The sequence below is a fragment of the Pseudophryne corroboree genome, chromosome 2, assembly GCF_028390025.1.
Source record: "Pseudophryne corroboree isolate aPseCor3 chromosome 2, aPseCor3.hap2, whole genome shotgun sequence".
Taxonomy (NCBI): Eukaryota; Metazoa; Chordata; class Amphibia; order Anura; family Myobatrachidae; genus Pseudophryne; species Pseudophryne corroboree.
The window spans coordinates 671645807-671668420 of NC_086445.1; the positions used below are offsets into that span (position 1 = coordinate 671645807).

The window sequence follows — 22614 nt, forward strand, 5'->3', positions numbered from 1 at the left end:
AGCCTCAGACATGTCGACACACACGTACCGACACCCACAACCACACTGGGGCTATAGGAGACAGACCCACAACAAAGCCTGTAAGAGAGACACAGAGGGAGTTATGCAGCTCACAACCCAGCGCCTGCCCCGGTACTGAAGCGAGTAAAAAGACTGCCCAGACCTGTTAGCGCTTATATATATATAGATATATATATATATATATATATATATATATCTGTATCAATTAGCACCAAATCACTTGTGCCCCCCCGTTTTGCACCATTACTTGTACAGCAGTGTGGAGGTCAGGGCCAGCGTCTCTGCAGCTTCTGTGAAGAGAAAATGGTGCTGGTAAGAGCTGTGTGGGCTAAGCCCCGCCCACTACATGGAGCGCTTCAGTCCCACTTAAACTTATATTTATACTGGCAGGGGTCCCTTAACTAGTGCCCAAGGACTGTTTTTACTTATGCCAGTGCTGCTTGAGGTTTTCATGCTGCCCAGGGCACCCCCCCTGCGCCCTGCAGTGCCGTGTTATGTGTGGGAGCATGGCGCGCAGCGCTGCCGCTGCGCGGTACCTCAAACACCGTCTTCTGCCGTCACTGAAGTCTTCTGATCTTCTCATACTCACCCGGCTTCTGTCTTCTGGCTCTGTGAGGGGGGTGACAGCGCGGCTCCGGGAACAAGCAGCTAGGCGGACCAAGTGATCGAACCCTCTGGAGCTAATGGTGTCCAGTAGCCTAAGAAGCAGAGCCTTTGAACTCAGAGAAGTAGGTCTGCTTCTCTCCCCTCAGTCCCACGATGCAGGGAGCCTGTTGCACAGCGCCACCTCCTCTATAACCCCGCCTCCATGCCAGTGAGCTCAGTTTCATTAACCAGCCCAATGCAGTAGCAGGTACCAGAGACGACAATCGCTTTTAGCCAATTACACCACACACTCACTACAGGAGAGGGTGACCACGGCTAATGCCTTCCCAACCCAAAGAAGCTAAGTGCGTCAGGGTGGGCGCCTTGTGGAGCCCAGTGTACCTCGCAGAAAGAGATTTAACAATGGTAAGTTTTTACCATAAATCTCCTTTTCTGCTGTGGGGTACACTGGGCTACACAAGGATTAACACCGGGGATGTCCTAAAGCAGTTCCTTATGATAGGGGACGCACTGTAGCGGGCACAAGAACCTGGCGTCCAAAGGAGGCATCCTGGGAGGTGGAAGTATCGAAGGCATAGAACCTTATGAACGTGTTCACTAAGGACCATGTAGCCACCTTGCACAATTGTTCAAGGGTCACACCATGGTGGGCTGCCCAAGAAGGTCCAACCGACCGAGTAGAATGGGCTTTGATGGTAGCAGGAGCTGGATGACCAGCCTGTACATAAGCATGTGCAATCACCATTCTAATCCATCTAGCCTGGGTCTGCTTGGAAGCAGGCCAGCCACGTTTGTGAAAACCAAACAGTACAAACAGAGAATCCGATTTCCTAATGGAGGATGTTCTCTTCACATAGGTACTCTCTGTACCACTCTCCATACCACATCCAAAGACTGCTCTTTGGAAGACAACTCAAGAAAATTAAAGGCCGGAACCACAATCTCCTGGTTGAGGTGGAAGGAAGACACCACCTTGGGTAAATAACACGGTTGCATTCTAAGAGCCGCCCGGTCACGGTGAAAAATCAAATGGGGAACTTACAGGATAAGGCACCCAAGTCCGAGACCCGTCTAGCTGAAGCAATAGCCAGCAAAACCAGCACCTTAAGGGAAAGCCACTTAAGGTCAGCAAAGGCAATAGGTTCAAATGGAGACTCTTACAAGGCCTCCAGTACCACTGACAGATCCCAAGGGGCCACAGGAGGTACATAAGGAGGTTGGATCTGCAACATGCCCTGAATGAATGTATGAACATCAGATAGGGCAGCAATCTTTCTCTGATACCAAACCGACAAGCCAGAAATGTGAACCTTGAGGGAGGCCAGACAAAGGCCCAAGTCCAGGCCCTGTTGTAGGAAGGCCAACAGTTTGGCTGTGCTAAACTTGAAAATGTCATGATTGTGAGACGCACACCAAGTACAGTAAGCATTCCAGACCCTATGGTAAATCCGAGCAGAAGCCGGCTTACGGGCCTTCAACATAGTTGGAACGACTGCCTCAGAAAATCCCTTGGCCCTCAGGACGGAAGCTTCAAGTGCCACGCCTTCAAAGCCAGACGGGCCAAGTCCTGGTAAACACAAGGGCCCTGAACGAGGAGATCTGGTCGTTGTGGAAGTAGAAGGGGACAATCTAGCGAGGCCCTGTAGATTGGAGAACCAGTGCTGCCTGGGCCACACTGGAGTGATCAGAAGTAGGTTTCCTCCTTCTTGCTTGAACTTCTGTATTACTCTGGGCAGTAATGACACCGGAGGGAACACATACGGCAGCCAAAAGTTCCACAGGATTGACAGAGCATCCACGAACACTGCTTGAGGATCCCTTGTCCTTGCTCCGAAGACTGGAACCTTGTGATTGTGTGGAGACGCCATCAGGTCCACATTTGGAAAGCCCCACATGTCCACGAAAAGTTGAAACACTTCTGGATGAAGGCTCCACTCTCCGGCATGTACGTCCTGACGACTGAGAAAGTTTGCTTCCCAGTTTAGGACCCCCGGAATGAACACTGCGGATAAGGCCGGCAGATGGCGTTCTGCCCACTGAAGAATCCGTGATACTTCCCTTATTGCCATGTGGCTTCGAGTGCCGCCTTCATGATTGATGTATGCCACCGTGGTGGCGTTGTCCGATTGTATTTGAACAGGTCTGTTCTGTATCAAATGCTGGGCCAGGTTTAACGCATTGAACACTGCCCGCAATTCCAGAATGTTTATCGGGAGTAGAGACTCCTCCTCGGTCCACCGACCCTGAAGGGAGTGTTGTTCCAACACCGCGCCCCAACCTCTCAGACTGGTATCCGTCGTCAGCAGGACCCAGTTGGATATCCAGAAGGGATGGCCCCTGCTCAATCGATGGTCCTGAAGCCACCAGCTCAGTGACAGGCGGACCTCTGGAGACAGGGAGATCATATGAGATCTGATCCGGTGAGGCAGGCCATCCCACTTGGTCAGAATTAACCATGTCGAAAGCCGACACCATGAGACCTACCATTTGCATTGCCGAATGTATCGACACTTGCGGACGAGATAGGAAGCAACGAATCCTGTCCTGAAGCTTCAGGGCTTTCTTCTGAGACAAGAACAACCGCTGGTTGTGAGTGTCCAATAACGCTCCCAGGAGCAGCATGCTCCGAGCAGGAACCAGGGAGGATTTCTCCGTGGGCTTTCATGAACTGGACCGTCAGATCTAGATGACACAGGAGTAGTTCTGGGGAATTTGCCAGGATCAACAAATCATCCAAGTACGGTAGGATCCTGACCCCTTGACGGCGGAGTACAGCCGTCATTACTTTGGTGAAAATTCATTGTCACACCAAAAGGTAACGCCCGAAATTGGTAATGAAGGCTGCCCACTGCAAACCTCAGGTACTGCTGTTGAGACACAGCAATAGGAATATGCAGGTAGGCATCCTGTATGTCCAGGGAGACCATATAGTCCCCAGGCTCCAAGGCCAGAACAATAGAGCGCAGAGTTTCCATACGAAACTTGGAGACCCGCACTTGTTCAAGGACTTCAGATTGAGAATGGGCCGCGAGGACCCATTTGGTTTTGGGACTAGAAACAGCGGTGAATAGTACCCCTTGCCTCTCTGAGCCAGAGGCACCTGTACTACCACTCCTGTGGTCAGGAGGGAATGTACCACCGAATGCAGAGTGTTTGCTTTCGCTGGGTCCAGAGGAACATCTGTCAGGCAAAATCGATGAGGGGGACGATTCTTGAAGGGTACGGTGTAACCTCGAGTGACGACTTCCCTTACCTAGGCATCAGAAGTGGTCTTCAACCATTCCTGGGCAAAACCTAGAAGTCGGCCCCCGACCCTGGGATCCCCCAGAGGGAGGACTGCCCCATCATGCGGCAGGCTTGTCAGTTTTGGAAGCAGACTGATGGGCAGCCCAGGCCCGCTTTGGTCTGGGCTTGGCAGGTCTGGAAGCATGAGCTTGCTTTGGGTACGCCTGACCTTTTGCTTTACCTGGAGGATGAAAAGGCCGAGGGAAAGTACTTTTAGCGTTATGTGCGGAAGGAGCCGTACTAGGTAGGCAAGCTGTTTTAGCAGTAGCCAGATCAGCCACAATCTTACTGAGGTCTTCTCCAAAGAGAATGTCTCCCTTGAAAGGAAGCACCTCCAGGGTTTTCATGGAATCCATATCCACCGACCAGGATCTCAACCAAAGGTTATGTCTGGCCAAGACGGACGTAGTAGCAGCCTTGGCCACCAGCACCCCGGCATCGGAGGTCACCTCCTTAAGTTATAGAGAAGCCGTGGCAATATATGAGACATTGTTGAGCATGCTCAGATGCTTTGGAAGGCAGCTCCGCCTCTAGCTCCTGAGCCCATGCCTCAACAGCCCATGTTGCTGCAATGGTTGGCCTATGTACAGCCCCCGTTTGGGTGTAAATCACTTTCAAACAACCCTCCACAGGTCTATCCATCGGTTCCTTCAGAGAGGTGATGGTAGTTACAGGCAGAGCAGAGGAAATTACTATGCGTGCCACATGAGAATCTACAGGCGGAGGAGTTTACCAAATTTTACATAGCTGCGCAGAGAGAGGATAGCGAGCCAACAGTCTCTTATGCGGTGAGAATTTTGTTCCCAGATTTTCCCAGGATTCCTGACGTATGTCAGCCAGGTGTTGAGAATGAGGTAAAACTTGTTTTACCACCTTCTTACGTTTAAATCTGTCCGAATTTTTAGAGACAGCCACAGGCTCATCAGAGACCTGAAGAATGAGCCTGATAGCCTCAATCAAATCAGGGACATCCACCATTGACTTCCCTTCCCCATCAGAAGCCTCTGAGTCAGTGTCTGTGCGGTCAGTATATGCATCATCATCCTCAGAGGATGTGTCCGGAATAGCAGTGTATTGTGAGGAAGTAGCGGCCCGTTTTGAACACGTCTTAGTCTTAGGTGGGCGAGAGTGAGATTTAGTCAGTGACCGGTTCAAGTGCTGTAACTGAGTTGAGATTTGATCAGTCCATGGGGGATTAACTGCAGGGACCATAAACTGCTGCATTGGCACAGGTGGTCCCACAGGGTGCGTCAGTTTAGTTACTAGCGTATTCAACAGCATGGAAAAGGTAGCCCAAGGTGGGTCATTTGTTGCCCCCGGGGCTACAGACCCACTGGGGGGTAAGGAAACCCCTGAACCTGAACTCTCTGCTGCCATATAATCCTCCAAAACATCTGCAGCATCACCACCATGCAATGTTGGAGAAGCCCAAGCTACGTTGCCTCGTGTAGCTGACATAATAATAAGCACAATATCAGGCAACCTGGTACAATCTTTAGCAGCGATATACCTAGCAAGAACTCCCAGTGTAGTGTGACTTTCCTTTCAGCACAAACCAGAAATCCAAGATATATATATATATATATATATATATATAGAAAGTGACTATAAATCACAAAGAAAAATACACAGCAAGTATATCTTGTGAAAAAACCTATATTATTCAGAAATCCTGACACACTTAGCCCCCTCAGGTTAAAGAATATAGGAGTAGCATGCTGAGTGAAATACCCGATATGGCAGCCACACAGCAGCTATATGCACACACACATAGTCACAAGCGTACCATGCAGAAATGATAAAACCATAAAACTGCACTGGACTAGCAATACAAAGTAATACTCAGTAAAGCTATATATGTAAACAGTAGATATAACAAAACACAGTAGATACTGAATGTATATCACAGGGTATTTGTACCACAGAACACTGAATGTATGCGCTCTTTCTTAACTAACACTGTCCCTTGACAGGTAGAATACTTAAGTGTCCTGTAAAATGCCCAGCGCTGGCGAGCAGGCAGCTTTACAGAGGAGGATTTGCCCCAGGAGTCCCAGGAACAGCGCAGCTCCATTGTGATGGCGGCTGACAGGAAGTGAGGGAGAGATATGCAGCTCCAGGGCGATAACATTTACACAAATGGTGCCCTGGGGCTGGGGCTATAGGTTAGGCCTTATCCCCCTGCTGGCTTCCCCACTGGGCGCTGCGGGCTTGTTAAAAATGGGTTTTTATAAGAGAAAAACTCTCACCTGTGCCCTGTGTCCCAGTGACTAGTGGAGCGGCTGCACACGCCAGAGTGCGCGGCTCGCCTCCCACGCCGGATCGCGGTTAACAGCGGGCCAAAGAGACCCCTTACCTCCCCTTGTACCTGCGGCCACGCGATCCCGGAGGTCAGTGGCGGCTGTGTGTGACTAACAGAAGGACACCAGAATGCAAGAATATATGGAAACTCATCCAAAAGCGCTCTTATTTGAGACTGCAGCTGTGTCTTTTATCGGAAACATCTGATCAGCCCATCAGCTGGAATACAACCAAACACAAACAGATATCCTTTAAAGACTCTCAGCGCTGTCTCTTTTAATGAAGCTGTCAGAAACTCCGTTTCTTCCAATCAATATATCACACTGTATTCCCAATTCATAAAAACAAAGTCTCTTTTATTCATAAAAAGTCTCTACAGGCATTAATAAGTATTTCGGTTCACAGCGTTCTCTTGATTATGCACAGATAACAGCGGTCACAAAAAGGAGTTCTCACCGGATTCCCTGGACGTTCTCTTATTAAACAGTACTGTTTCTCCGCCTCTGGTCGTTTGTACTCGGTGCTGCTGGCTCGCACCTGACCTCTCAGCTATGACTGCAGACTGCTGTCCAAAACCTCCCACTCCACCTGTGTTATCTGGTGTCTGTGGTACGGTTTCTCCGCTAGACGCCTCTCGGTGATTCTCTCTCCCCGCTGCCTTTACTGCCATCCTGTGCCGCTCCTCCCGCTGTGCTACCAGAAGCACGTTGTTACCACACTGTAGTTATAGTAACCAAATCCACCATCAGCCGCCGACGCGTTTCTACCCGTATCTGGTCTTAGTCATGGCATAAGTGGATCTGGTCTGGTCACCTAATTTATATCCTGTGAGTCCGGTGTGCTAACTCCCCTTTCTTTATACATTATACACATTGACCCTTCATTATACACATTACTAGGTTTTCTTAAAGGTGTATTACCCATCATTAATACTTTTAAGATATTTCCGTTCTCTTCCTTTTTACCACTAAGGGAACATAATATTCTTGCAACAGACACTACTGGTTTCGGGCATTGTTACAAATACTCAGAGAAACTATTTGGTTTCAAACTCTCCGTTCAAACCTCCTGGCTGCAATGTTCTTAACTCATACATCCAGCGCATTTCTGCCCTTGCTAAGGATGCTGCTATATCATTCCTCCTCCAATTGCCTTTCACCTGTTCAATAGCCTTAAAATTAATTATGCTATTTACTGAGCATTTATGGGCCTCTTTACAGTGAGAAGAGAGACAGTGTGTCTCAAGCCCTTTTCGAATGTTATTCATGTGCTCTCTCATTCTCACCTTAAATGGTCTACTCGTTCTCCCCACATATTGTCTTTGACATGAACACTGCACCATATAAATAACATTTTTGCTTTCACAGGTTATAAATTGATTGATTTTATATTGTTTCTTCGTTACATTTGAATGAAACGTTTCCATTTTACTCCCTTCATTACCTTTTATACATTTATATGCCATACACATCCCGCACCTAAAAAAAACTTTTTCTTTTATTCTGGTGGTCATATTAGGTGCAGGAGCCACCGCACTTTTAACCAGCAAACTCTTCAAGTTCGGGGCTTTTTTGTAAATCACTCTTGGTTTTTCTGGAATTACTTTTTCCTGAATACTATCACTTTTCAAGATGCCCCAATGTTTTTTTAAGAACACCTTCGATGTTCCTATATTTCTGATTATATGTAGTCACAAACAAAACCGGTATCTCTCCTCCCTCTTCCTTATCTCTGGGCTGTAATAATGTTAATGATTTAAGGTGGTGTACAAGAAATATCACAAAGCCCACGGACAGTAACTCCTACATTGGGAGGGAGAGTAATCACCATCCCAATTGGTTAAGGGGTGTCCCGGGCAGTCAATTTCGACGTATAAAATGTAATTGTACGGAGGAAGAAGTATATAAGAGACAAGTACAGACTGTAAAAAATCAATTCTTGTTAAAGGGGTGTGATGGAGATTCCCTATGTAAAGATCTAGAAAAGATAGACACAATAGATAGGGGAATGGTATTACAGCCCAGAGATAAGGAAGAGGGATGAGAGTTACCAGTTTTGTTTGTGACTACATATAATCAGAAATATAGGAACATCGAAGGTGTTCTTAAAAAACATTGGGGCATCTTGAAAAGTGATAGTATTCTGGAAAAAGTAATTCCAGAAAAACCAAGAGTGATTTACAAAAAAGCCCCGAACTTGAAGAGTTTGCTGGTTAAAAGTGCGGTGGCTCCTGCACCTAATATGACCACCAGAATAAAATCAAAAGGTTTTTTTAGGTGCGGGATATGTATGGCATATAAATGTATAAAAGGTAATGAAGGGAGTAAAATGGAAACGTTTCATTCAAATGTAACGAAGAAACAATATAAAATCAATCAATTTATAACCTGTGAAAGCAAAAATGTTATTTATATGGTGCAGTGTGCCTGTCAAAGACAATATGTGGGGAGAACGAGTAGACCATTTAAGGTGAGAATGAGAGAGCACATGAATAACATACGAAAAGGGCTTGAGACACACTGTCTCTCTTCTCACTGTAAAGAGGCCCATAAATGCTCAGTAAATAGCATAATTAATTTTAAGGCTATTGAACAGGTGAAAGGCAATTGGAGGAGGAATGATATAGCAGCATCCTTAGCAAGGGCAGAAATGCGCTGGATGTATGAGTTAAGAACATTGCAGCCAAGAGGTTTGAACGGAGAGTTTGAAACCAAATGGTTTCTCTGAGTATTTCTAACAATGCCCGAAACCAGTAGTGTCTGTTGCAAGAATATTATGTTCCCTTAGTGGTAAAAAGGAAGAGAATGGAAATATCTTTAAAGTATTAATGATGGGTAATATACCTTTAAGAAAACCTAGTAATGTGTATAATGAAGGGTCAATGTGTATAATGTATAAAGAAAGGGGAGTTAGCACACCGGACTCACAGGATATAAATTAGGTGATCAGACCAGATCCACTTATGCCATGACTAAGACCAGATACGGGTAGAAACGCGTCGGCGGCTGATGGTGGATTTGGTCACTATAACTACAGTGTGGTAGCACAGCGGGAGGAGTGGCACAGGATGGCAGTAAAGGCAGCGGGGAGAGAGAATCACCGAGAGGCGTCTAGCGGAGAAACCGTACCACAGACACCAGATAACACAGGTGGAGTGGGAGGTTTTGGACAGCAGTCTGCAGTCATAGCTGAGAGGTCAGGTGCGAGCCGGCAGCACCGAGTACAAACGACCTGAGGCGGAGAAACAGTACTGTTTAATAAGAGAACGTCCAGGGAATCCGGTGAGATAACGCCTTTTTGTGACCGCTGTTATCTGTGCATAATCAAGAGAACGCTGTGAACCGAAATACTTATTAATGCCTGTAGAGACTTTTTATGAATAAAAGAGACTTTGTTTTATGAATTGGGAATACAGTGTGATATATTGATTGGAAGAAACTGAGTTTCTGACAGCTTCATTAAAAGAGACAGCGCTGAGAGTCTTTAAAGGATATCTGTTCGTGTTTAGAAGGACACCAGAGCCTCAGCTGTGGTTATCCGGCAACCAGGGCGCTGGAATATACAGCGCCGCTGGGGGGAGTGATGGAGCTGCAGCAAATGATGTCTATTTGACATACATAAAAGCTGCAGCCCTTGAAGTCTTCAAAAGTTCTTTTTTTCTGAAATAAGCTATAATATGGGCTGCAATAGCAGCCCTCCTGTTGATTGCCTGCTTACTGCATGGCACCAACTTACAAACTGAGCTCCTGTGCACGGAAGCGGGGTTATAGAGGAGGCGGCACTGTGCATCTTGGGAACAGTAAAAGCTTTGAGCCTGTTGGTGCCTCGGATCAAGATCCTACTCTACACCCCGATGTTAATTCTTGTGGAACCCGTGTACCCCGCAGCGGAAATAATAAAACTAGAAAAACTCCTATGGAGCTCCACTAGCTGTGACCGGCTCCTGCGGGCACATTTTCTAAACTGAGTCTGGTAGGATGGGCATAGAGGGAGGAGCCAGCCCACACTATTAAACTCTTAAAGTGCTAGTGGCTCCTATTGGACCCGTCTATGCCCCATGGTACTAATGTGGACCCCAGCATCCTCCAGGACGTAAGAGAAACACTGGCATAGCATGCAACTCTGAATTAGGCCCTTATTTGTCTGTGGCTACCACAGCATTCAGTAGCATGTGAAACTGCAAGCACCAGCATGATCTTGGACTTAGAGCATAGTAGAACATGTAGTTTCATACTCATATAAGTACCTAATAATAAAAAAAGGGGATACATGCAAATGTTTACATATTTTACCTAAAATAGATACATCCCAAAACACCTTGTTTGCCTCCTTACTGGTTTCCTAAATCCACTAGGAATTTTCTTTCTTAAGGTGCATACACACTAGGTGGCGTGCTCTATGAGCGACGTCGCCTAGTGTTTCCCCTTCCCACGCCGGTTGGTAGGTGGCCGGCCGTACACACAGCAATATGACAGTTCATAACACTCAGTGACATCATGCAACGGCCGGGTGGTGCAGGCAGCTCTTGGACGACAGACCAGATGGAGCATGCACCCGTTGCCGACCCACGGGGCCTCGTTTCGCTCATTGCTGGCGGCATACACACTTGCCGAGAAAATGAGCGACAGCGCTCAGGAATGAGTGACGTTGCTCATTTTCTCGGCAAGAGTGTATGCAGCTTAACACCCTGAAGTAGTCCAATCGGTACATAAATTAAAAAAAAATAGAACAAAGAGTCTGGCTCAGGCAAATGAATGGACTTAAACAAGAGATTGGGGAATATCGATATTCCTTTCAATGCTAAAACATTTATGGTGTGCTGTTTTTGTTTTACTATTCAGCATAGGGCTGGTCATTAGTAATGAGTGCACGATTTTCAAGGGACTAACTTCCAGAAAGAGCTTCTCCCAGTAATGCCTTAGCGGGGCTGCTTCACATACTGTCAGTGGGACTCATTATAATGCGTATGCCAAGCTTTGCATAACCTGGCGTTGACTGCAGGTGAACACATTCTTCCCCGTTTTAGCTGGAACTAATCCATGCTATAGCACTGGTAAGGGGCTCTTAGTATGTCACAGCTTCATACCAATGTACCACCTGTACCCTCATGATGGCACTCCCGAGTATGCCCGGAGCCAAGGCTGGCTCTACCATTAGGCAGCTTTAGGCTGCTGCCTAGGGGCACCGACCCCTGGGGAGCACCACTGAATTCATCTAGCAAACAGCTGTAGGATGTCTATATATGTGGCCTCCTCCTTTTACACTGCGCTGGCTGCTGCTGCTGGTAAGGTGCAGCCACCATCAGGCAATACCATATAGTGCTGGCACGTGTAACATCATGTAACATCAAGTCATGTCAAGGAACATAGAAGGCGGATGTAACTATGGCTCCGGAGAGGCTGCCACATGGCGGCTCCTCATAGCCCTGATCAGGGTTGGACTGGCCTACAAGGGGGGAAAACTAAGGGTCAGGTTCCAGGCTGTACACTTGAATTACACATAATTCATGCGTTACATTATACTGCACAGGGCTGTGGTGTATTTTCTACAGTGTATTGGTGTTATTAATCTGGTACATTGCATGTTCTAGAACTTACTATATAGATTCTTTTTAAAGGGCCAAGACCATGCAATATGTAATTAGCCAAACCTCTGTGGAGACTGGCCACAGCTGTACACATGGGCCCCTACTACGGCATTCCCCCGATGGGCCCTTCATGCCCCGCTCTGACACTGGCCATGATGCACCTCCTACAGGCCCCTGAATCCCGGCTCTCCAGCAGTAAGCATCACCTGACTACATGTCTGCACCCAGAAGCATCTTTGTAATAAAAATATATCATTTACACTGCGCTTATATATGTGTAAGCAGCTTAATTAAAACAAATAGAGTAAATATATACTAAAGAAGCGCCAGTTAAATTGTGTTGAACGCTCGTACCTGTAAAAAAAATGGGTTAATTAATATAGTGTTTACAGCTCTCTTATGAGAATGTCAGGTTGGAGTTTGTAAAGTTTTTCTGAATACCGAGGGTTCCAATGTAAAGTCCGGAATGGTTAGTGCTTTGATTTGCACTTGGTGCAGAATCTGTCTGTCTCTACTATCCCTACCTTCCATGAGCTGCTGACCACGGCTCGCTACATGTTTCCAGGCTCTGGTTCCCTCCTACGGCTTGTGACGTCCATGAGCGCTCAGTGATGACGTCGCTCCCGCATCTACATTCCTCCGTCTGATTCTTCCCACGCGTTTCAGACTTAGAGGCCCTTTGTCAAGGATAGAGATGGCTTCTGCTGATCCCTTTTTATAGTAAAAAATGTTTTATTGTTCCTTAATTAAAAACAGGAAGTGATCAGTCGGATGCTCTTAAACCATGTGCCAATTGTGCCCTTCATTATATGGGTTTTATAATTAAAAGTAAAATAAAAAAGCTTGGTATGGCGTCCTTTATATATATATGAACTAATGAATAAAATGTGTATGTAAAACTAAATGAAATTTAAGTTAATAAAAATGAATTTATGTCAATTTCTACATTTAGTCTTGCCGGTTGCAGTATCTGCATATAATAAATCCACTTTGTTTCTTTTCTTCTAAGGTCTAAACAGATATTGCCTCCTCTCCAATTTGTTTGGATTTTTTGTATTCCCAATAATTGCTTGATGAATATTGTTGATGACAATCTTTATAATGTTTAGAGACACTATGAGTGTCCAGTCCTCTCCGTGTGTTATATATGTGCTCCATGATTAAAATGTTTAATTTTCTCTTAGTTTGTCCGATATATTGATATCCACACGGGCACGCTAAAAGATAAATTACTCCCTCTGAATCACATGTGATTTTTTCTTTTATTTTGTATAATTTATTGGTCACATTCGATTTGAATTCTGTTATTGGTCAAGTCGAGTTTTTCTTTGTAGGATTTACAATTTAAGCAATTCCCTTTATCTTTTATTTTGTTTGTTGTGTCCTTTTGTATGTAATTTTGTACCAAGTTTGGTTTCATGTTTTTTTTTTTTGCTTTTTTGTATATGATTTGTGTAAAAAGTGCCAATGTCTTCGTAATATGTTTTCCAAATGATGGTGTTGGCTGTTGAATTGGGTGATAAAGGCTGTGTTGAAATTCTCTTCCGCTGTCTTTTGTTTATACTGGATCATACTTTTTCTGTCCATGGATATTTTTTCAATCTCTTTCTCTAATTCTGTCAATTTATATCCTTTCTCTGCAAATTGGTCCCTCATATTATTGCACTATTGATGGAAAGTGTCCTCCTACGTACAATTCCGCTTGAGGCGTCTAAATTGGCCTCCCGCAATATTCTGAAGCCAATTTCTATGATGGTTACTTGTACAGTCTAGCATATGATTCCCACTGACCTTCTTGATGTGATTTCTTGTGTTGAGTGTATTTCCTTGGATGAAAACTTCCAGGTCTAGAGGTTACCATATTTTTGCTAACTGTCAATGTGAACTCTAAGCCGCAGGTGTTATTCTCTATGTATCTCAGAAAATCTCTCATGGTATCTTCTGGGCCGTCCCAAATAATCAACAGGTCGCCAATATATCTCTTCCAGATGACTATATGTTCTCCAAATGGGTTATTCCAGATTTATTCTTCCTCCCACCTAGCCACGAATAAATTTGCATAGCTAGGTGCAAAGGAAGAACCCATGGCAGTTACTTTCACTTGATTGTAAAATAAATCTTGATCCCAGAAATAATTTTTGTTCAGAATGTATTGTATACAGCTGATGAGAAAATTTATTTGAGCATTAGGTAAACTTTGTCTTATTTGAAAGGAAAAATCTGCATGCTTCGCATCCTATCTCATGGGCTATGCATGTGTATAACGATCGAACGTCACAGGTGCACAAAATATAACTTTCCTGCCATTCGATTGTGTTCAGCACTTGCAAAATATGAAGTATCCTTCAGATAACTTTTTTGCTCTTGAACCAATCCTTGTAGGAAGGAATCCACGTATTGTGATACGTGTGATGATAGAGATCCTATTCCTGAAACTATTGGGCACCCAGGTGGATTTAATGGGTCTTTGTTTAGCTTCATGAGTTGGTAAAAGGTGGGAATTTTAGGATGTTCTACGTAGATGTATTCCATTTCCTTTTTTGTCAGTATTCCAATTTCTATCCCTTCTTCTGGAAGTTTTTGTAATTCCCTTTGCTAAGTTCTTGTTGGATCTCCTTGTAGAATCTCATATGTATTGGTATCGGACAACAAATTCTGGACTTCTCTGGACTTCACCATTATAAGAGCATCCGGCTGATCCCTTCCTGTTTTTAAATTAAGGAAAAAATAAAGGTTTTTTTTTTTTACTATAAAAAGGGATCAGCAGAAGCCATCTCTATCCTTGACGAAGGGCCTGTAAGCCCGAAATTCGTTGGAGATGCAGACGGAGGAAGGAGACGCGGGAGTGACATCATTGCTAATTGCTCACGGATACCACAAGCTGCAAGAGGGAACCAGAGTCAGGAAACCTGTAGCGAGCCGCGGTCAGCGGCTCACGGAAGGTAGGGATAGTAGGGACAGACAGATTCTGCATCAAGTGCAAATCAAAACACTAACCATTCTGGACTTTACATCAGAACCCTCGGTATTCAAAAACACTTTATAAACTCCAACCTGACAATTTCATAAGAGAGCTGTAAACACTATATTAACCCATTTTTTTTTACAGGTATTCAACACAATTTAACAAGCACTTCTTTAGTATATATAGCTATTCTGTAATGCTGCTGCCTATAAGAGGAACCCTGCCAATGACAAAAGGAAAACAAGGAAACAATTTTTAGTTAGTTAACCCATGGGGGTTAAGGGGGGTAAGTAATGAATTTACAGATGGGAGATGAAACACATCCAGGTGTTTAAAAGAGAAAAAGTATACCGTCACAAAATTTTGTTACTCTGTTCACAATATACTTTCAAAGTCCTTGAGTGTTGTTCTCTATATGTATACTGATGCAATTCACCCCAGCCTACCTAGTGGCCCCCTGCATCTCCCCTTCAAGACACATGGGTGTAACTATAGTGGGTGCAAGGTGTACCACTGCTATGGGGCCCAGATGATTGGGGGGGGGGGGGGAGCAAGACCCCAGTTATAAAGTTGCCCATCAATTTCCCAGCTGCACACCAATTGCTAAGCAATTGGGTCTGAGCCACTGCCCAGTCTGAATTGTGTGACCTTACATTTTCAGTGAGTAGTGTGCTCTGGATGTTATAATTGTAAAGGGGTGCTGTAATGTAGCACAATATGAACTAGAAGCCACTGTAATATGGCATTATTATAATGTGGAGGGCACTATAATGTTATATAACTGGGGCACTGTAATGTGGCACAACATGAAATGAAGGCACTATATAGTGTGGCATAATATGAACTGAGTAGCACTGTAATGTGGCATAAATTGAACTATAGCACACTACATGTCATAATGTGAATTGGGAAAACTGTGTTGCATAATGTGTGCTGGCAGCCCTACAATGCAACATCATGTAAACTAGGGAAGTATGATGGTTCATAAAATAAACTAAAGCACTATTATGGGGCATAAAATGAATAACTGCTGAGAGGTGCTTCTCTAGACGTATTGGAACATGGACCCTTCAGAATATTGCTCTGGGGCCCACAAAGTTCTAGTTACACCCCTGACTATGCCTAGTATATTCAATACACAATGATGTAATAGAATTGTTGAGTCCATTTAAATGCATCAGTATTGTACTTAAAACCCATTTACAAATAATTTCAAAGCATATTACTTCCTCTGTCCCCTTAATTGTAAGTAGCAATATATATTTTTTACTACTGGCAGTGTTTTTCATCAATACAGAGCCATTTATCTGCTATTGTCATCTACTGTTTCAGAAGATTTTAATGTTACTTTGTTTTTCATAAGTGCGTATTTAGCTGTCAGCTTGTGCGCCGCAATGTCCTTACTCTGGTTCTGTGGTCATATACTCTTTGATGTTTCTATAGTGTGTTGTAAGAACATTCTACTTCTAATAGTTTGATGTACCTTAGCTCTGTATTACAGCACAATACTGCACAACACATCCATACATGACCTTTCCTTCCAGTTTGGTCGTATATGTTAGGTGATTTGATGGCATTTTAGTGTTGTGATATATGTTTGATGCAAATTTTGTATTGCTTTTGTTTCTAAAACACAATATTCATAAAATGGATAAACATTCTTCTTGTGTATCAGGTTTATCAGACTGGAGCCTAGCAAAGGATAACGTGTACTCAGGACACCTAGGGGAGACACTGACAATTACTTGCCCGTACCAGCAACATGAAGGTAGCTGGGGGAGGAAAATATGGTGCAAAGAGGTTGATGTTGGATTTTGTGAGACTGTCGTCACTGCTCGTAGATACTGGCAGTCATTTGTGAAGAGAAAAAATGGGAACACAAACATCTATGACAACAAGGAAGAAAGTATTCTCACAATCAATATGACTAACTTGCAAAAGAGCGATACTGGCATATACCAGTGTAGGATTACTACTTTTGGGGATATTAACACTCTACAGAGGATCCAAGTGCACGTGCTTGAAGATCACCTACCTGGAAACGTTTTGGGAAAAGTGCAGCATAGCATCTCAGGGTAAGGAGAATTTTAAAGCTTTTATTCTCATTTGCAACTTAAATGGGCATATTGAAATAGTTACAAGAATATGGCAATGAACCAAGCTCATTTTCCGCACACTTATGTGAGATGTAAGGAAAACTGAGCGAGGTTTATTAGAAAATTGAATGATGCTAGTCTTGCAAATCATTGAATCAGAATCTTTTTATGTTTGTGGTTAAATCTAGCTATTGCGTTATATGCAACTCATTCTTATATGTGCTTGAATTTTCAAAGGTCACCATCTGAATTACAAGTACCTTTAACATTGGTCATTCTTGGGAGCAGCCTCTTGTTGTGCAAATTATTGCTGATGGGACTGATCTGCAGCTGGTGGAAAAGCCAACAGAGACGCATGTAAGAAATTGAGGCAAATCATAGGATGTTTGGATTTTTATTTCACCCAAGTGTTACAATCCTATGGCAGCCCTGTGTTCCAGTTGCTAAGTAAGAAATCACTAGCGTGCATTTCCCCTGGTGCATATGGCTCCTATGGCAGTGGAGGACACTTTTGGTGATGTCACATAAATGACTAAAAATAAGATTTTACTTACCGGTAAATCTATTTCTCGTAGTCCGTAGAGGATGTGGGGACTTCGTAAGGACCATGGGGAATAGACGGGCTCCGCAGGAGATAGGGCACTTTAAGAAAGCTTTGGACTCTGGGTGTGCACTGGCTCCTCCCTCTATGCCCCTCCTCCAGACCTCAGTTAGGGAAACTGTGCCCAGAGGAGATGGACAGTACGAGGAAGGATTTTTGTAAATCTAAGGGCGAGATTCATACCAGCCACACCAATCACACCGTATAACTTGTGATAAACTTACCCAGTTAACAGTATGAACAACAACATAGCCACGGTTCCACCGAAAAACTATAACATAACCTTTATGTAAGCAATAACTATATACAAGTCTTGCAGAAGAAGTCCGCACTTGGGACGGGCGCCCAGCATCCTCTACGGACTACGAGAAATAGATTTACTGGTAAGTATAATCTTATTTTCTCTAACGTCCTTGAGGATGCTGGGACTCCGTAAGGACCATGGGGATTATACCAAAGCTCCCAAATGGGCGGGAGAGTGCGGATGACTCTGCAGCACCGATTGAGCAAACAGGAGGTCCTCCTCAGCCAGGGAATCAAACTTATAGAACTTTGCAAAGGTGTTTGTCCCCGACCAAGTAGCTGCTCGGCACAACTGTAATGCCGAGACCCCTCGGGCAGCCGCCCAAGAAGAGCCCACTTTCCTAGTGGAGTGGGCCTTAACCGATTTTGGTAACGGCAATCCTGCCATAGAATGCGCCTGCTGAATCGTGTTACAGATCCAGCGAGCAATAGTCTGCTTTGAAGCAGGAGCGCCAACCTTGTTGGCCGCATACAGAACGAACAAAGCTTCAGTCTTCCTGATTCTAGCCGTTCTGGTCACATAAATCTTCAAAGCCCTGACTACATCCAGGGACTCGGAATCCTCCAAGTCCCGTGTAGCCACAGGCAAGACAATAGGTTGGTTCACATGAAAAGATGAGACCACTGTTGGCAGAAAGTGAGGGCGAGTCCTCAACTCTGCCCTATCCATGTGAAAAACCAAGTATGGGCTTTTATGTGATAAAGCCGCCAATTCGGAAACACGTATTGCCGAAGCTAATGCCAACAACATGACCACTTTCCACGTGAGGTATTTCAACTCCACAGTTTTGAGTGGTTCAAACCAAGGTGACTTGAGGAAACTTAACACCACGTTAAGATCCCAAGGCGCCACCGGAGGCACAAAGGGAGGCTGAATATGCAGCACTCCCTTCACAAAGGTCTGTACTTCAGGAATAGAGGCCAATTCTCTTTGAAAGAAAATGGATAAGGCCGAAATCTGGACCTTTATGGACCCAAATTTTAGGCCCAAAGTCACTCCTGTTTGAAGGAAGTGGACGGCCCAAATGGAACTCCTCCGTAGGAGCAGCTCTGGCCTCACACCAAGAAACATATTTCCGCCATATACGGTGATAATGTTTTAATGTCACGTCTTTCCTAGCCTTGATCAGGGTAGGAATGACTTCCTCCGGAATCCCTTTTTCCGCTAGGATCCGGCGTTCAACCGCCATGCCGTCAAACGCAGCCGCGGTAAGTCTTGGAACAGACAGGGCCCCTGCCGCAGCAGGTCCTGCCTTAGAGGGAGAGGCCACGGATCCCCTGCGAGCAACTCTTGCAGCTCCTGATACCAAGTCCTCCGTGGCCAATCCGGAACAATGAGTATTGTTCTGACCCTGCTTATTCGTATTATTCTCAACACCTTGGGTATGAGAGGAAGAGGAAACACATAGACCGATCTGAACACCCAAGGTGTCACCAGAGCGTCTACCGCCTGAGGGTCCCTTAACCTGGCGCAATACCGCTTTAGCTTTTTGTTGAGACGGGATGCCATCATGTCGATTTGAGGCAGTCCCCAACGATTCGTGATCTGTGCGAAGACTTCTTGATGAAGTCCCCACTCTCCCGGATGCAGGTCGTGCCTGCTGAGGAAGTCCGCCTCCCAGTTGTCCACCCCCGGGATAAACACCGCTGACAGCGCGCTTACATGGCCTTCCTCCCAGCGTAGAATCCTGGTCGCTTCTGCCATGGCCATTCTGCTCCTTGTTCTGCCTTGGCGGTTTATATGAGCCACTGCCGTGACATTGTCTGACTGAATCAGAACCGGTTTTCTCCGAAGCAATTCCTCCGCTTGACGCAGGGCGTTGTATATGGCCCTCAACTCCAGGATGTTTATGTGGAGACAAGACTCTAGGCTTGACCAGAGACCTTGGAAATTTCTTCCCAGTGTCACTGCTCCCCAGCCTCGGAGGCTTGCGTCCGTGGTCACCAGGACCCAGTCCTGAATGCCGAACCTGCGACCTTCTAGTAGGTGAGCACTGTTCAACCACCACAGGAGAGATACCCTGGTCCTGGGAGACAGGGTGATCCTTTGATGCATTTGTAAATGGGACCCAGACCACTTGTCCAAGAGGTCCCATTGAAAAGTCCTCGCATGGAACCTGCCGAAAGGGATGGCCTCGTAGGAAGCCACCATCTTCCCCAGGACCCGCGTGCAATGATGCACTGAAACCTTTTTTGGTTTTAATAGGTTCCTGACCATGGCTATGTGTTCCTGAACCTTTTCGATCGGAAGAAAAACCTTTTTCTGGTCTGTGTCTAGAATCAGCCCCAAAAAGGTCAGACGCGTTGTAGGGACTAGCTGGGACTTCGGTATATTGAGAATCCAGCCGTGTATCTGCAACGTCTTCATGGACAGAGACACGCTGTGCAGCAACCTCTCCCGAGATCTCGCCTTTATGAGGAGATCGTCCAAGTATGGGATAATTGTGACCCCCTGCCTGCGCAGGAGCACCATCATTTCCGCCATTACCTTGGTGAAAATTCTCGGGGCCGTGGAAAGCCCAAACGGCAACGTCTGAAATTGGTAGTGACAGTCCTGCACTGCAAATCTCAGGAACGCCTGATGCGGGGGGAATATTGGAACATGAAGGTAAGCATCCTTTATGTCCAGGGACACCATCCAACCCCCCCCCCCCCTCCAGGCTGGCGATGACCGCCCTGAGTGATTCCATTTTGAACTTGAACCTCTTCAAGTACAGGTTCAGAGATTTCAGGTTTAAAATGGGTCTGACCGAACTGTCCGGTTTCGGGACCACAAACAGGGTTGAGTAATATCCCTCTCCTTGCTGGAGATGAGGAACTGTGACAATCACCTGTTGAATATACAATTTTTGGATTGCTGCCAACACTAGCTCCCTCTCTGACGGGTAAGCCGGCAGGGCCGATTTGAAAAATCGGCGAGGAGGCAAGTCTTCGAATTCCAGCCTGTATCCCTGAGAAACAATCTCTAATGCCCAGGGATCCACCTGCGAGTGAACCCAGACGTGGCTGAAAAACCGAAGACGAGCCCCCACCAGATCTGCCTCCCCTCGGAAAGCCCCAACGTCATGCGGTGGACTTTGCAGACGCAGGGGAGGACTTCTGCTCTTGGGAACTAGCTGTGTGCAGCTTTTTTCCCCTGCCTTTCCCTCTGGCAACAAAGGATGATCCACGTACCTTCTTGTTTTTATTGGAACGAAAGGACTGCATTTGATAATGAGGTGCCTTCTTTGTATGCTGCGGGGGGACATAAGGTAAGAAATTTGACTTACCAGCCGTAGCCGTAGAGACAAGATCCGAGAGGCCGTCTCCAAACAACTCCACCCCTTTGTAGGGCAAGGACTCCATATGCCGCTTTGAATCGGCATCTCCCGTCCACTGTCGGGTCCACAAGAGCCGCCTAGCAGAAATAGACATAGCATTTATTCTGGAGCTTAATAAACAAATGTCTCTCTGAGCATCCTTCATATACAAGGCAGCATCTCTAATATGCTCTATGGTCATTTGAATGGCGTCCCTATCTAAGGTGTCAATTTCCGTAGATAAGGAATCTGCCCATGCCACAACCGCACTACACACCCAGGCGATCAGCAGGTTCCTTGAGGGAAGCCGTATCCTGAGAAGGCAGTGCCACCTTTTTGGACAAACATGTCAGCGCCTTGTCAACTTTTGGCGAAGATTCCCAGCGTTATCAGTTTGTGGAAAAGGATACGCCATGAGAATCCTTTTGGGAACTTGTGGTCTTCTATCCGGATATTCCCAAGCCTTTTTGCACAAGTCACTTAATTCAAATGAGAATGGAAAAGTGACTTCAGGCTTTTTCCCTTTATACATGTGTACCCTTGTGTCAGGGACAGGGGGTTACTCAGTAATATGCAAAACCTCTTTAATGGCAATAATCATGTACCGTATACCCTTAGCCACCTTCGGCTGTAATTTTGCATCTTCGTAGTCGACACTAGAGTCAGTATCTGTGTCGGTATCTGTGTCATCGATCTGGGATATGGTGCGCTTCTGAGACCCTGAAGGACCTGGCGCCCCAGGACAGGCATGGACTGGCTACCTGACTGATCCCTAGCTTCTGCCTTGTCTAACCTTTTATGCAATAGATTGACATTTGCATTCAAGACATTCAGCATATCCACTCATTCCGGTGTCAGCGTTGCCGACGACGACCTGACATTCAAGCACTCCCCCTCCACATTAAGCGAGCCTTCCTCGTCAAACATATCGACACATGCTTGCCGACACTTCACACACACACACACACACACGGAACCCCTTTCCTGAAGACAGTATCCCTGTCAAGGCCCTTTGGAGAGACAGAGAGAGAGTATGCCAGCACACACCCCAGCGCAATAACCCTGGAGACCAACACAAAATGTTTTTCCCCAGCAGCGCTGTATAATATGTAAACCGCCAATTATGTGCCCCCCCCTCTCTTTTAAGCACCCTTTCACCGTGTGTAAGCAGGGAAGAGTCCGGGGAGCTTCCTCTCAGCAGTGCTGTGGAGAGAAAATGGCGCTGGTGAGTGCTGAGGGAGAAGCCCCACCCCCTCGGCGGCGGGCTTCTGTCCCGCTCAAACTTAGTAAAATATGGCGGGGGCTCTTTTATATACATGTACAGAGCCCACCTGTACATGTATATAGTCTTTTTGCCATGCAGAGGTTTATATTGCTGCCCAGGGCGCCCCCCCCTGCGCCCTGCACCCTTACAGTGACCGGAGTATGTGAGGTGTATAAGAGCAATGACGCACAGCTGCAGTAACCTCAGTGAAGCTGAAGGCTTCTGCCACCTGACGACTTCTGTCTTCTGTACTTCTAGCTCTGTGAGGAGAACGGCGGCGCGGCTC

General features: G+C 45.8%; 1 protein-coding gene across 2 annotated transcripts in view; it reads left to right on the forward strand.

The window, feature by feature from the left end:
- The window catches only part of NCR2 (natural cytotoxicity triggering receptor 2), a 169981-nt gene that overhangs the window by 143791 nt on the left and 3576 nt on the right, over positions 1-22614 (forward strand). The window contains exons 2-4 of one of the 2 annotated variants that reach the window (XM_063955090.1): positions 14423-14742; positions 16441-16840; positions 17099-17218. In XM_063955090.1, coding sequence (XP_063811160.1) covers positions 14619-14742; positions 16441-16840; positions 17099-17218 — 644 coding nt within the window. In that variant the 5' untranslated portion in view covers positions 14423-14618. The remainder of the gene's footprint in view (positions 1-14422; positions 14743-16440; positions 16841-17098; positions 17219-22614) is intronic. The other variant, XM_063955091.1, reaches the window with a different exon arrangement.